At 44.0% G+C, this 12,963-nt stretch overlaps 2 protein-coding genes across 2 annotated transcripts; both read right to left on the reverse strand.

Annotated features, from left to right (window-relative positions):
• Positions 1–245: 245 nt before the first annotated feature.
• On the reverse strand, positions 246–10,460 carry LOC148104110 (uncharacterized). Its single transcript, XM_087835589.1, has 5 exons — positions 9,906–10,460; positions 7,179–7,387; positions 6,142–6,256; positions 3,187–3,364; positions 246–1,630 (listed from the first exon to the last, which is right to left on the reverse strand). The coding sequence occupies exons 1-5, from the start codon at positions 10,362–10,364 to the stop codon at positions 1,557–1,559; spliced, it is 1,035 nt and encodes a 344-aa protein (XP_087691715.1). The 5' UTR covers positions 10,365–10,460; the 3' UTR covers positions 246–1,556.
• A 602-nt stretch (positions 10,461–11,062) lies between these two features.
• On the reverse strand, positions 11,063–12,963 carry LOC102799573 (uncharacterized). Its single transcript, XM_087835580.1, has 5 exons — positions 12,415–12,963; positions 11,994–12,202; positions 11,646–11,766; positions 11,321–11,504; positions 11,063–11,245 (listed from the first exon to the last, which is right to left on the reverse strand). Exons 1-5 carry the CDS (start codon positions 12,901–12,903, stop codon positions 11,199–11,201), a joined length of 1,050 nt encoding a protein of 349 aa, XP_087691706.1. The 5' UTR covers positions 12,904–12,963; the 3' UTR covers positions 11,063–11,198.

Here is a 12,963-nt window from a genome sequence, read left to right on the forward strand (position 1 = left end):
AGAATGTGCATCTTCTCTTTGTATTTCATATTTTTAACTGCATGAATAAACTTTCTGAATCTTTTATCATCTGCAACTGAAAATAGTTGTGGATGATTACTATACCTTTCTAATGTGACGTTGTTGTCCCTGACTCTCTTTCTCTCCCTCTCCCTCCCACTCTGTTCCTGTGCTACTGCTAGTGTAGTAGTCCAACTACCCCCCCCCCCCCCCCCCCCTTCCCAGCGCAAAGCACAAGGCTCCCGTGTGGAGTGAAGCGGAAAAAAAGTGTGAGAGAGTGAGAGAAAGAAAAAAAACCCCCCACGGCTCCCAATAAGGAGCTGGCTCGCATCGTTCACTTCAAAGAGCCGGCTCTAAGAGCCGTTTCATTTGCGACCGACACATTACTACTCCTGTGCAGTGCAGCACAGTGATGCTTGTTTCTCTGAATATATAAAAGTGCAAGAAAAACTCAAATATGTGATTGAATCAGGATCTAATCCTGCATATGCACATCTCCACTAATTAGGGATTTTATTAAACAACAGTCTAGCAGTGTTGCTCAACTGACTCGAGCCACTGTTAGAGGTGATTGTGAACTGGCATTTAGACGGAGCACTTTTTACAGATGCTCTGTCATATCAGGGAGTGAGCTTCTGGAATATTGTTCCACTGTCAGCGAGGGAAAGTCTGCCTGTCTGTAAGAGTCGCTTAAAAGGGCATCTGAGGGACACACAGACATGTGATCATGTTTAATAATCATGCTTTATATTTGACGTAAAAAACAGTTAGTGTATTACAAAAAGGGAAACAACTATTAGTGTAACGGGTCAGTGCAATATCAGGACAGTCAGGGCATGTGCAATACTGAGGTTTGTGCAATATAATCGATGTGTTTCCGTTATTGTCCTCTTCTTGTCATTGTTTGTTGTAGTATAATGTGATCACTGTCACATGATCTGTAAATAGTGTCTCTGTATGTTTTTACTAACGTGTGGAAATTAGCCCAAGGCTATAATCTGGCATATTTATTTGTTCATTAATATGTATTGTCCCTCTTTCTAAATACAATAATTAAAATAAATAAACATGCACGTCTTCATACTGTGAGACTCTGTGAAGCTCAGTGTTTGGTTTCGTAAAAAGTAAAGACAGTTTTGACCTGTTCAGCCTGCTTCCCTCAGGGAGGCGCTACAGGTGCATCAGCACAAAGACCCACAGACTCCAGAACAGTTTTTTCCCAAAGGCCATGACCACTCTGATCTCACACATGCACTGATGAAACCATTACACCCCCCAATCCAAAGACCCTTCACCACTGTGCAATAACCCAAACTGTAAATACAAAACTCTATTTATTTATTTTTCTTGACTGGATTTGTATATTTGTACATTTGGTATTTTGACTACTGTTCATGAGTATATAGTGCTGCAGAACTAAACCTCACCCACCTTTCTTTTCCCACATGTTTGCACTGAGGAGGAGATGCTGGTGACAATAAAAAACATTCTATTCTATTCTATTCTAATCTAAAGAACACAGATGAACCTGGGGGGTGAAGACTGAGGCTGCCACTTCACTGCTGGGAGTTTTCAAACTCCATTGAATCCTCCTCTTCCTTTGTCAGTGGATCGTTGTTTGGTTGTTCAGCTGAAATAGAGAGGAGAAGACTTAGAGTCATCTTTCTAGGCTCAGACTGACCCTTCTGGTCTCCTTATTTTCGATTCCCACAGTGTGTTTCCTGCTGCTCGTGGGATCATCACAGTTTAGATACGATGGCATTTGGACCTTAAACTTTCCCATTACTCTCCTGCCTGTGAGCTCCTCCATGAAACCTGCTCAGGTGAAAATACTGCAGTTATTGAGCTCTGTTGCTGTAAATAAACACTTTGAATTGTTCCTGTATTGTAGGTTTGTGCTTCTGAAATTTTAAGAATCCTTCAGCCCGAGGAGCAGTGCAAAATGCTTATGGTGACCAGAGGTGATTGATTGATTGATTGACTGATTGATTGATTGATTGGTTGATTGATTGCTTGATTGATTGATTGATTGAGATGATGATAGCCGTGAGCTTCTCCAAGATCTTTCTTGCGTTCTAACAGTCTAAGTACTCACAGCTCGTCCCAGCCCTTCAATCATAGCAGCTAGCCTTGTGGGGTTTTGAACACCTGTCACCGCTTTCTTCTTTTACCAATAAGCCAGGGCCGAGCCAGCTCTGATCAGCAGGAACCCCGTTATATATCGATGTCCTCGATAGACAGTCCCGCCAGGCACACGATGCGCCACTTCTACCACCCGTCCATCGTGTGTCCGGCAGGGAACGTCCCTCCAGGACACTCAGGCTCCTCCAAACCCAGAAGAGAGTGTCAATTGCATTACATTACCAGTTGATCAAATCCATAATTCTTTAGGATTTAGAGAACAAGACCGAGACACAGAGGCTCTCTGTGGGTTAGAGTTAGACAAGACTAGACGAGGACATAGAAGCGAAGCAGGAAAGCTAAGGGAGGGAGAGGGAGAGATGCGTCCGCCTCCTCCAAGAGCCAGAAGAGATGCTCAGATGCTCAGAGCCCCACCTCTACAAGTTTTGATCAGCTCATGGTTATAGGTTTGCAGACACCTTCAAGAGGAAGCCTGTGAATGAAACTATAATTCAATCTGTCGAATTCAATCTACTCGCCTCCAATAACACTTGTTCTTCTGTCCACCACCTCTGTCACGTCTACTGTAGGTCCTTGTAATGACCAGCTGGAGGAGTGACAGAGCATCCTTCCAGTACAGTGTCGCTATTATAGTAAGACTGGCAAACTGAAAGGAAATTGTTGATGAGCACCAAGACAACTCTCTACTGCAAATAACTGCTGTGAACTCTTCCTGTGTCTGGCTCTGTGCTTGGATCCTTATGTTTGTCTGAAAGCAAAGCAAATGTTGCCCCATGATCTTGGGTTTTTGCCCTCTGAGGTCTAAGTCATCACAGGTGGCAAGTACAAAGGTCCATCTTTGTGAAAAAATGTCATTATTAAAGTTAGGGTCAGATAATTCATCACTACATTTAAGTTATGTTTTAAGCAAGCAGGAATCTCTGGAGCTGAAATATGGAGCCAGCAGTCATTTATCAAAACCTGCACTTGTCCTAATGTCCACCTAAAGCTGACTCCACCCAGACTGGCAGAAGAAATGTGAGTTTTAATTGCAGATTATATTACCTGTGAAACCCCAGATCAAAGGCTCCTTCTTCAGCGGGGTGGATTTGGGCCACAAATGTCTCACCACATTTTTAGCATCCTCGAAACGATCAAAGTTGAATTTAAGAGGGATTTTCACATTGTCCTGATCACAGAATGTGAGGTTTGCACTCAGTCGATCAGCATCAAACTTCAGCATCTTAAAAAGGAAAAGACAAAAACATGAAAGGCATGTAGTAATCTGTTGTTGCAAATATATAAACTATTACCTCATTTAGAGAAACTGTTTTTATTACTTATCATGTATGTTCATCAAAAGATGCCAGACGTTATGTTTTCAGTTTGTGCTATTTTCCTACAAATTGAAATGTTAAATAGCAGATTCTCAAAAAGTTGATTCTGTTCATCTGGACATTTTCAGTGGGAGAAACGTTTTGTCATCATCAGGTGACTCGCAATGTGCTGGGAGGTCAGTTTATGATCATTAATATGCAAATTACCACTGATCAACAGCCACTGATCAATGGTCATGAGTCCCATTCACAGAGAGTTGGGGAATGGCTGCAATCACAGATGGTGAAAGATGTACCCTTAGGCCCCCTCCTTGATTCAGAGATGGTCTTTCCCTTTTCACGTAAATGGGCTCCTTGACTCCGCCCTCAAACCAGCGTTCTTCCCTGTCCAGGATGTGAACATCCTCATCATTGAAAGAGTGTCCACTGGCCTGTAGGTGTAAACAGACTGTAAACAGAGTCCTGGCCTGACGAGGTAGCTCTTCTGTGTTGTGCCATCCGCTTCGCCAGAGGTTGTTTGGTTTCCCCGATGGGGGCACTCCCACAGAGCTTAAATCTGGGACTCTCCGCCATTTGACCCTAGAACTGAAGAAGCTTCTCAGATGAAACGTCTTCTTAAAGAAGTCCAGACGCTTTTCTTTCCAAGCTCCGTCTCCATCAGTTCCTCTCCAGTCCGTCAGCTACCCTGTGGTGGTTACCAGGACTCGAAAAAGAACCTTTGCCTTATGACTCTGTTGTGTACTTACCTTTCTTTGTTGTTGTTTAGTAGAAATGAGCCGATCACTCAGAACTCACCTGTCTGGACGCTGGTCGCTGTTACAAGAAATTATAATTGTTTTAAACGTTACAAGATTTGCATCTTTGCACCACTACCGCTTCTCTGGATTCAATCCCTTCTCTGTAGTCACCTGCCTGTCCTCATTCGCTCTGGAATCACTGGAACTCAGGACCTCTCTTCCACCTCATTCACTCACTCGGCCCTTCACCCCCTCCTCCAGAGTCTCTCGCCTCTGCCTACAAGTAAGCCTTAACCAGTCAGTTGTAGCTTTCCCTCCCTCATATCTGTCTTTACTCTACTCAGTCTCTTTCTCTATTACAGTACCTTCACCCCTGTGATTCCTTCGTCCTCAGAATCTTTCTCGTCGTAGGTGATTGCTGGTTTTTCATGGAACAAGTATTTTTGTGTTATTGAATAAACACACTGGTGCCTAAAGAAACCCTAGTAAGTGCTGCATCTGGGTCCATTTTCATGTACTGGCCTCCTGGCCTTTGTGACAGATGATGAGAGTCAAACCTTAGATACTGATCCGTATGTGTAGGTTTACGGTACACGTCAGCTTTTAGATGTCCCCCATTACTGATGGAAATCTCACAGTCTAAGAAGGCTAACCTGCCACTTTTCATATCCTCCCTGGTGAATTTGATGTGTCGGTCCATCGAGTTAATGTGATCCGTGAATTGTGGTACGTCCTGAGATTTGATTTTCACCCAGGTGTCATCCACATATCTGAACCAATGGCTTGGTGGTTTTCCAGGGTAGGATAGCAAAGCCCTCTTTTCCACTTCTTCCATGTACAAATTGGCCACGAAACTGGGGAGCCCATGGCACACCCATGTTTCTGCCTGTAGTACTGACCCTTGTATGAAAAACAGGTGGAATGAAGACACAGTTCAAACACACCTGGTCGATGCTGAGAGTGGTCCTGTTGCTGTTGGTTTCATCTGCCTCCATGATGACATCTCTCACCTTCTCAACAAAATCCAGGGTGTTCTGGATGTGGTGTTCAGAGCTGCCCACCAGTGGGTTGAGGATCAAAGCCAGAAACTTAGAGATGTTATAGGTGACAGAGTTGATCATACAGACAATCGGTCTTAAAGGTGCACCCTGTTTATGTATTTTCGGTAAACCATACAGACTTGGTGTAGATTCCCCTGGGTATAGCCTGTGGTATGAGGTCTGGTCAATAGCCTTGTCTTGTTCTAACTGCTTCAGACAGTCTATCACCCTCTTCCTGTAACCACTTCCTGGGTCTCGTTTCAGGGGCTCATAAGTATTTTCATCACTGAATAGTGACAAAATTTTCTCAGGATAGTCTTTCTGGTTTAGCAGTACTGTGCACCTACCCTTGTCTGCCGGAAGGATGATAATGTTGTTGTCATCACTAAGTGATGTGAGTGCCTTCCTCTCCTCCATGGTGATGTTGGATGCTGGGGGCTTTGCATTGTTGAGACAGGCCGGAACTTTCGTCCGTAGTTGCTCTGCTTCCACTTCTGCAATATTGTTGTTACGGATTGCTGTTTCTGTGGCTGTGATCAGCTCCACTAGCAGGATTTGTCTCGGTGTGACAGCAAAATTCAACCCTTTAGTGAGGATGTTTTTCTGTTTGGGTGAGCTGTCTGTCAGACAAATTCTTCACCCACTTGTCCACATCCTCAGTGTCGCATCCTTCTCTCTTCTGCAACCGGTGCACTCTACACCTGGGACTACATTTATTTATCTGCATCTGCTTAAAATATTAAAGGTAATCCCAAAGAACTTCTGTTATCAAGCAGACAAGCTGCAGATTCTCTTGATGGGGTGATAATGCATCAAGGATATGAAACAAGCAAAATAAAACTCAGTTCCTCTTCTAAAATGTTTCAGGTGTCTCTGAAGAGTGAGGAAGAGGAGGAGTGAGGGTACCTGTCCGTTTTCCACATGCAGAGCAAGTGCGACATGATCCCAAACATAAAATGGAGGCCACCTCCAGGGCTGAGCGGTCATCTGGTTTTCATCAGGTCTTTGGATCAACGCATAACTGAGAGGAAGGTCAGAGAGAGACAGTCATTCAGTTTATTAAAGCCTGCAACACTAAAACCGTCACGAGCAACAACAGCAGTCACGGAAAATTAACAATTTGTTAATGAAGTCGTTCATTTTCATCAGATTTTTCTAATTTGTCAAAACAAGTATTTAAATGAATGTTTTAAGAGGTTATTAGTTTTATCATTAGTTTTTAATACTGCATTACATATCCACCCATGCTCTGTCCACTTATCCTCATCAGGGTCGCTGGAGCCTATCCCAGCTGTCATACGGCGAGAGGTGGGATTATACTACTATTGCATAGAGATATCCGTCCACAAAATCCCACACTGCTCACTCAACTTTAAATCTTTGCTCTAATCAAGCAGTGAATTTAGGCCAGATAATGACAAATGAATCACCTGGTACCAGTTTGAATTCAGCTTTTATTTAAATAAATAAACTGTACATACTTGTGAGTCATTTCAAACTATTTTCTGCTATTACTGCGGGGCACCAGGGGGCCCAGCCCACACTGCTTCAACCTTTCCTGATCAGCCAGCTATTCCACATGTTGAGCCTCAAGGTTTACCCAGGATGCACTTTATGACATCACACATCAGATGCCGAGCTCTGCTCCTCTACGTCACAGACAATAAACTGCTGAGGATTATTCAGACAGTGATGTGTCATCGTACTGATGCTCACAGCTGGTTAGATTTAAATATGTTTTTCAGCTGTGAAATCTTCATGTGGACACCTGCTGGACTTATGAAGTTTGAGACCAAAAATGCTGACAAAATAAAAAAATAACAACAAAAAATCAAATGTGTGGCCTGTCCCCATTACTGGTAAAGGTCAGCTGATTCTGAGGTGGACAGCTGTGAACATACTTCATGAGAGTCCATTAACATTTTTACCTGTGTGATTCTTACCTGTGTGTCTCACACATGGCCTCTGGTCTCCAGATGAAACGTCCGTCTCTGTAAGTGCAGACTGCGTTCGGGTCATCATACAGAAACAAAGGATACTCTGAGAAGAGCTCCTGATTGGCTGGGCTGTGGACCAGCACAGCGTACTCCACTTCCTGTTTGAACAGATTTGTCTCGAACACCCTCATGATGGGCGGATCTCCGGAGCAAAACTGGACATGAAAAAGTGGAAGCATCACCCTGTTTTACTGCTTTAATTAATTTATTATCAACAACAATATAAAATTATGGACAAAATGAATTACTGACGTGCTTTTATTTATTCACTCCACATAAAATGTAAAAAATAAATTATAAAATCAAAAACCAACTATTTACATTTCAACATTTAACGATTTTAATTTTCAGCTTTTTCCTTTTAAACAAATTTAAAGTGAAACAAAACCAAACATTGCAAACCACAACACAATAAAATATAAATTAAAATATGCAAAACAAAAAGAAGATGCACATTCTCTGTCATATAGGCCTGGGATGATTTTTTGGGAGTGTTTTCCTGTTTGGAATTACATACATAGGATTCCATCTTTGAACAGAGGCGGTGGTTTACGACACAAACTCTCTGCCATCTATAATCCAGTTTTGAGATCCCTTCCCAGACGCCTTAACGCCCACTCACATCCTGGGCCATCTGACCTCAGGAATTCGCATGATAAGGTGGGGCCAGGTTTCACAATGAACTCACCCGAAACTCTGGCTGATTGGGACCCACACCCAGTTTCACACCTTGGCTCAGGCAATTAGAGGATCATCAGGGGGTCCTTTTGTCCCTCTGTGGGGGGACACTCCCACCAGGTTTATATCTGGGACTCAGTAGCGGTCCTAGCCTGTTTGGTGCCCTGGGCGAACACCCCCTGCGGCGCCCCCCCCCCTCCTCACACACGAAGAGAGAGACGAAGTATGCATTGTATGCAAACGTTGTATGCAAACGTTGTATGCAAACGTTGTATGCAAACGTTGTATGCAAACGGCTACTAAACAGACATCATAATTCGTCATACAATGAGAACAGGACAAATCAACAATTGACACTGACTAATTAATATTATATTATTGTATATATTGTTTGGAGTTTAGTCTGTTACTGTTACTATTTTTACCATTTCTTCTTGGAGGAACTGTAACCCAAATAATTTCCTTAGGGATTAAGAAAGTATTCTGATTCTTAATGTTTTAGGATACATGACCTGCCATTACCCAATGACACATCTGCTTACCTGTGTCTTTTGCTCGTTTCTCCTTGTAGGAGTCATAATTAAATGTATTGAGTGATGTGTAACGGGAGTCACGTGGGTGCTAGTGGCGACATTAAGAGGGCGTTGTCAGTCTGTCTTTCACTGGTTTGATTTTGACAGAGAGGAGGGCTGGGTAGCCGTAGTTTTTGTTGACCGCAGCACAACGAGTTTCCCCTTGTTGCATTAGAGCCTGTGATGTTTTAAGAGTTTGAATCGCGAGCCGATCACATTGCTCTGTAAACTTTTCAAGCACTTTAATAAACAAGCAAGCAATTCCACCTCTGGCATTATTGCATAAAGTTGACAGACAAATAGGCAGGCTCAGTCCCCGGCCTCTAGCGACTGTGGAAGTCGCTACGCTCCTCCTCTTCTTTTCTCTTTTTTTAGAGTTTAAAAACGGGTTGTGTGTGAGACTTTAGATCAACAAAATATAAAATATACATTTTAAATTGTTATGATCCCTTTACCCCTGGTCCTAAAGTGTATATTTATTTTCTTACTCTTCTTATATATATTGTTTGTTTACTTTCACTGCTGTAACTGGAGCCTCGTCGTCTCGTCTCTCTATATACTGGACTGTATGTAGCGGAGATGACAATAAAGTTTACTTTGACTTCAGCAGCAAGCAGGTGCACCGAGGGCTCTCGCGCTCACTTTTCGTGTATAGAATTTTGAAAAAACATCGGTGCAAATTATAAGTCTGTATCATGATGTCTGGTGTTTTCGTGTTTGTTGGTTTGTTTGTAATTTGTTTTATTTTGCGAGTTGGTAATTTTTGCTGCTCCAGCCAGCCAGAGCATCCCCCGCCGCCCCCCCCCCCCCCCCATTTCCTCCCTGTGCAGCAAGCAGCAGGCGCACCTCGCAAACGGAGGGCGCCCTTACTCCCAGCAAATGGGCGATAGAAAACCAATGCCATTCCCAATATGCGCTGGCATGATGTCGGGGCAGCATGAGAACGAGCCGCGATGCCGCCCCCACCACGATGCTTGGGTCACAGACTTCTGCAAACTGTCTCATAGAGCTCTGGGTTGATTTAGGTGGCTGTGGTGGTATACTACATTAGGCTACATTCACACTGCAGGTCTTAATGCTCAATTCCGATTTTTTGATCGAATCCAATTTTTTTGTTTGCTCGTTCACACTACAAATAAAATGCGACAGCAAACGCGCTCAAGTGTGAACGCTCAAAGCGGCCCGCATGCGCAAAAGAAGATGTCACACACAACGCGCTCTGTTTAGACCCAGAGCAAACAATATTGTTTGACTGATGGCCCTTAATAATAAAGACTTCGGACTTCACGTTTCCCAATGTTTGTGCTTTAAGTTATTTCGTTATTTACATAATAATGTAGATAACCTAATAATTATCCTTATTGCTGTTTTAGAGGAGCGGTGCTTCAAAGGATAGTTGTAAACATTAAGTGTTAGTCATTACCTGCTCGCTGTAGGCGGTCAGCACCTCCTCCACGGGGAAGGTGAAGCGGTATGAGCCATACCTGGACTTCTCACTGAAGGCTGGAGAGGAGGCGAACCTCCACAGGAAGTTCTCCTGCTTCGCGGCCTGCTCCTCCGTCCGCTTTGGGTAGGTCTCATCCAGGAGCCTCGTCTCAGCCGACTGGATCTCCTCGGGCCTCACGGCCAGACTCCACCACACCAGGGGGAGATTTTGAGGAGCCTTGAAGCCTTCGTCATCCCTGATCCCGCATAAACCCTGTCGGTTTGTGTCGTGTTTCAGACAAGACACATGAAGCTCCGGTCGGGGATATGCAGGGATGTCTTCTTTGTGCAGATATTTCTTGTACAAATAGGAATTCTGGGCTTCCTGTTTCAGGTCATTCAGCCTCAAATGCTTACTTTTTATAGTTTTTACTTCATATTCTATTTGTGTCTGCATGATCAGACAGAGGACGATTTAGTTCAACAATGAAGAAAAAAGAAAATTGTCCTTGTCAGACGTTGAGTTCACTCTCAGCATTAGTGATTTCTCCTCTCTGACAGCTCAGACTTTATTCAGACCCCACCTAGAATAATGGATTTATTAAGAAATGAAACTGTCAGCTCCGCCTGTGGGCGTGGCCAAACACGCCTGCGATATGAACTCTTTATAGTCTGTAAACAGGACGATAACAGCCGATGGAAACATGCTGTCATGTCACGTACACCACGAACAGCATGTAAAGAAGCCTGTGTGAAGCGCCCCCTTGATGCATGCCTCCCCCCCACACATACGCACACACTCTGCTGGCTCGTGGAGACGTCACGGTCACACAGAGGCTTCTTTATACAAGCCAAATGTTTCTGTTTTCTTCTTTTCTTTTTCTTCACAAACTGAAAATCTGAGACTTTTAGTTTCAGATTAAAAAACGCATTCAATCATTTTCAGCTCTGCAAACTTTTAGTAACTTTTCTCAATAAATCAACAATCCTGATCGATGGTGAACGTGTGTTTCAGAGGAAAGTCAAACGCTGTTTGACCATTTGTACCACTATAACACCATCATTACACAGTCAGTGGGTGCAGCTGGTGTTACACACAGACACACAGATTCATTCAGATTCAAAACAACTTTATTATCCATCTTCCATGTGAACACAGACAGCGTGCATTTAAACCCTGCCCCCCTCGCTAACAGCATGGGGGCACATCAGATTCAGAGCTGCAGGCTGAGAGCACGCGAATATGAAGCTCCGTGTTTGGTTTTCATAAAAGTAAACCACAGGAGTCGTCTCACTGCTGGGAGTCCTCATCCTCCATTGGTTCCTCCTTTGGTTCTTCTGTTGAAGAGAAACAGAGAGGTGGTCAGACGGGCCAGCGCAGGCTCACAAATAAGAAATGTATTGATTTATTACCTTTGAAATGCTGCTTGAGTGAAAGCTCCTCCTCCACCTGGAAGCCTGAGTCAGGCCACAAATCTTCCACCAAGGCTTCAGCAGCTTTAAAGTCATCAAATTGGATTCCAGATGGGACATTCCCATCGGTTTTTCTGCAGAACGTGAGGTTCTCTCTCAGAAGGTCACAGTCAAACTTCAGCACCTGACAGAGAGCAGAGAAGACGAGCAACATTTATGAGGAGAAACTACAAAACTTTGTTATGAACGAAACGCTCACAAATACACATTACACTTTATCACACAAAGACACCTGCTGTACAGAGTGAGGAGGAGGTGACAGTACCTGTCCGTGCTCCACGTACAGGGCGATGGCGACATTATCCCAAACATAAAACTGACAATCAGACCCAAATAGACTCCGAGTGTACATCTGGTTTTCGTCAGGTTTTCGGATCAACTCATAGCTGAGAGGAAGGTCAGAGACACACACAGCATTTTAACCAATCAGCTGACAGAGGACTTCAGCCTGCTGCAATGTCACAGGTCCATCACACTGATGCTCACAGCCAGAGTGAAGCAAAGGAGCCAATCATTGGAGAGAGTGAAACTGATTTAGTTGCTTTTTCAATACATTTCAACCAACAGCCCTTCAGTGACCTTTGGTTAACATTTTTACCTGTGTGATTCTTACCCGTGTGTCTCGCACATGGCCTCCGGTCTCCAGATGAAGCGTCCATCTTTGTAAGTGCAGACAGCATTCAGGTCATTATGAGGGAGCAAAGGATACTCTGAGAAGAGCTCCTGATTGGCCGGGCTGTGGACCAGGACAACATGTACCACTTCCTGTTTGTACAGGGAGGTTTTGTACACCCTCATGATGGGCGGAGCTCCGGAGCAAAACTGGCAACAATAATAGAGACACACCTGTTACACTGATGTACTGACACACACACGACAGATCCTGTTCGTGGCCACAGGATGTTCTTCTTTGTCTCTGTGGTCGTTTACTCTCTCAGCCTGATGTTACTTTCAGTCTGAGATGATGGATAAATGAATTGTAAGAAACCCTCCCACCCTCTACACACATTAGTCTAAAAGTAAGCAGTCAGTACCTGCTTGCGGTAGGCCTCCAGCACCTCCTGCACTGTGAAGGTGAAGCGGTACGATCCAAAGATGGACTTCTCACTGAAGGCTGGAGAGGTGGCAAACTTCCACAGGAAGCTCTTCTGCTTCGCTTTCTGCTCCTCCGTCCAGTCTGGGTAGGTCCTCTTCAGGAGCCTCGCCTCAGCCTCCTGGATCTCCTCAGTTCCCACAGCCAGACTCCACCACACCAGGGAGTGTTTTTGAGGATCAGAGGAACCTCCACGAGGATCCTTGAAGCCTTCGTCCTTCCAGATCCGAAGTAGTGCCCGTCGCTGTGTGTCATGTTTCAGTTGAGCCACATGAAACTCAGGTTTAGGGTAATCAGGGATGTTTTCTTTGGAGAGGTATTTATAGTATAAATGAGTACCTTGAGCTACCTCTTTTAAATGACTCAGCTTTGCATGCTCTCTTATTAAATAATCTTCAGGAATTCCACGGCTGTTTCTTGTATTCTGCATGATCAGATGTAAATCAAAAACCTAAATTAATGGTCTGTACTGTGCAGAGGGCGAGCGCAC

The sequence above is a fragment of the Neolamprologus brichardi genome, chromosome 3 (assembly GCF_056152115.1).
Source record: "Neolamprologus brichardi isolate AB-2024 chromosome 3, ASM5615211v1, whole genome shotgun sequence".
Classification (NCBI taxonomy): domain Eukaryota; kingdom Metazoa; phylum Chordata; class Actinopteri; order Cichliformes; family Cichlidae; genus Neolamprologus; species Neolamprologus brichardi.

Excerpts from the sequence above, each read along its gene's own strand:
- LOC148104110 (XM_087835589.1), bottom strand. The coding sequence starts at position 10,364 with ATGCAGACACAAATAGAATATGAAGTAAAAACTATAAAAAGTAAGCAT. Across the intron at positions 7,388-9,905 it reads TGACCGCCTACAGCGAGCAG|TTTTGCTCCGGAGATCCGCC; the intron begins GTAATGACTAAC and ends TTTCATGTCCAG. Across the intron at positions 1,631-3,186 it reads TTTGATCTGGGGTTTCACAG|CTGAACAACCAAACAACGAT; the intron begins GTAATATAATCT and ends TCTCTATTTCAG.
- LOC102799573 (XM_087835580.1), bottom strand. The coding sequence starts at position 12,903 with ATGCAGAATACAAGAAACAGCCGTGGAATTCCTGAAGATTATTTAATA. Across the intron at positions 12,203-12,414 it reads TGGAGGCCTACCGCAAGCAG|TTTTGCTCCGGAGCTCCGCC; the intron begins GTACTGACTGCT and ends TATTGTTGCCAG. Across the intron at positions 11,767-11,993 it reads GCCATGTGCGAGACACACGG|CTATGAGTTGATCCGAAAAC; the intron begins GTAAGAATCACA and ends CCTTCCTCTCAG.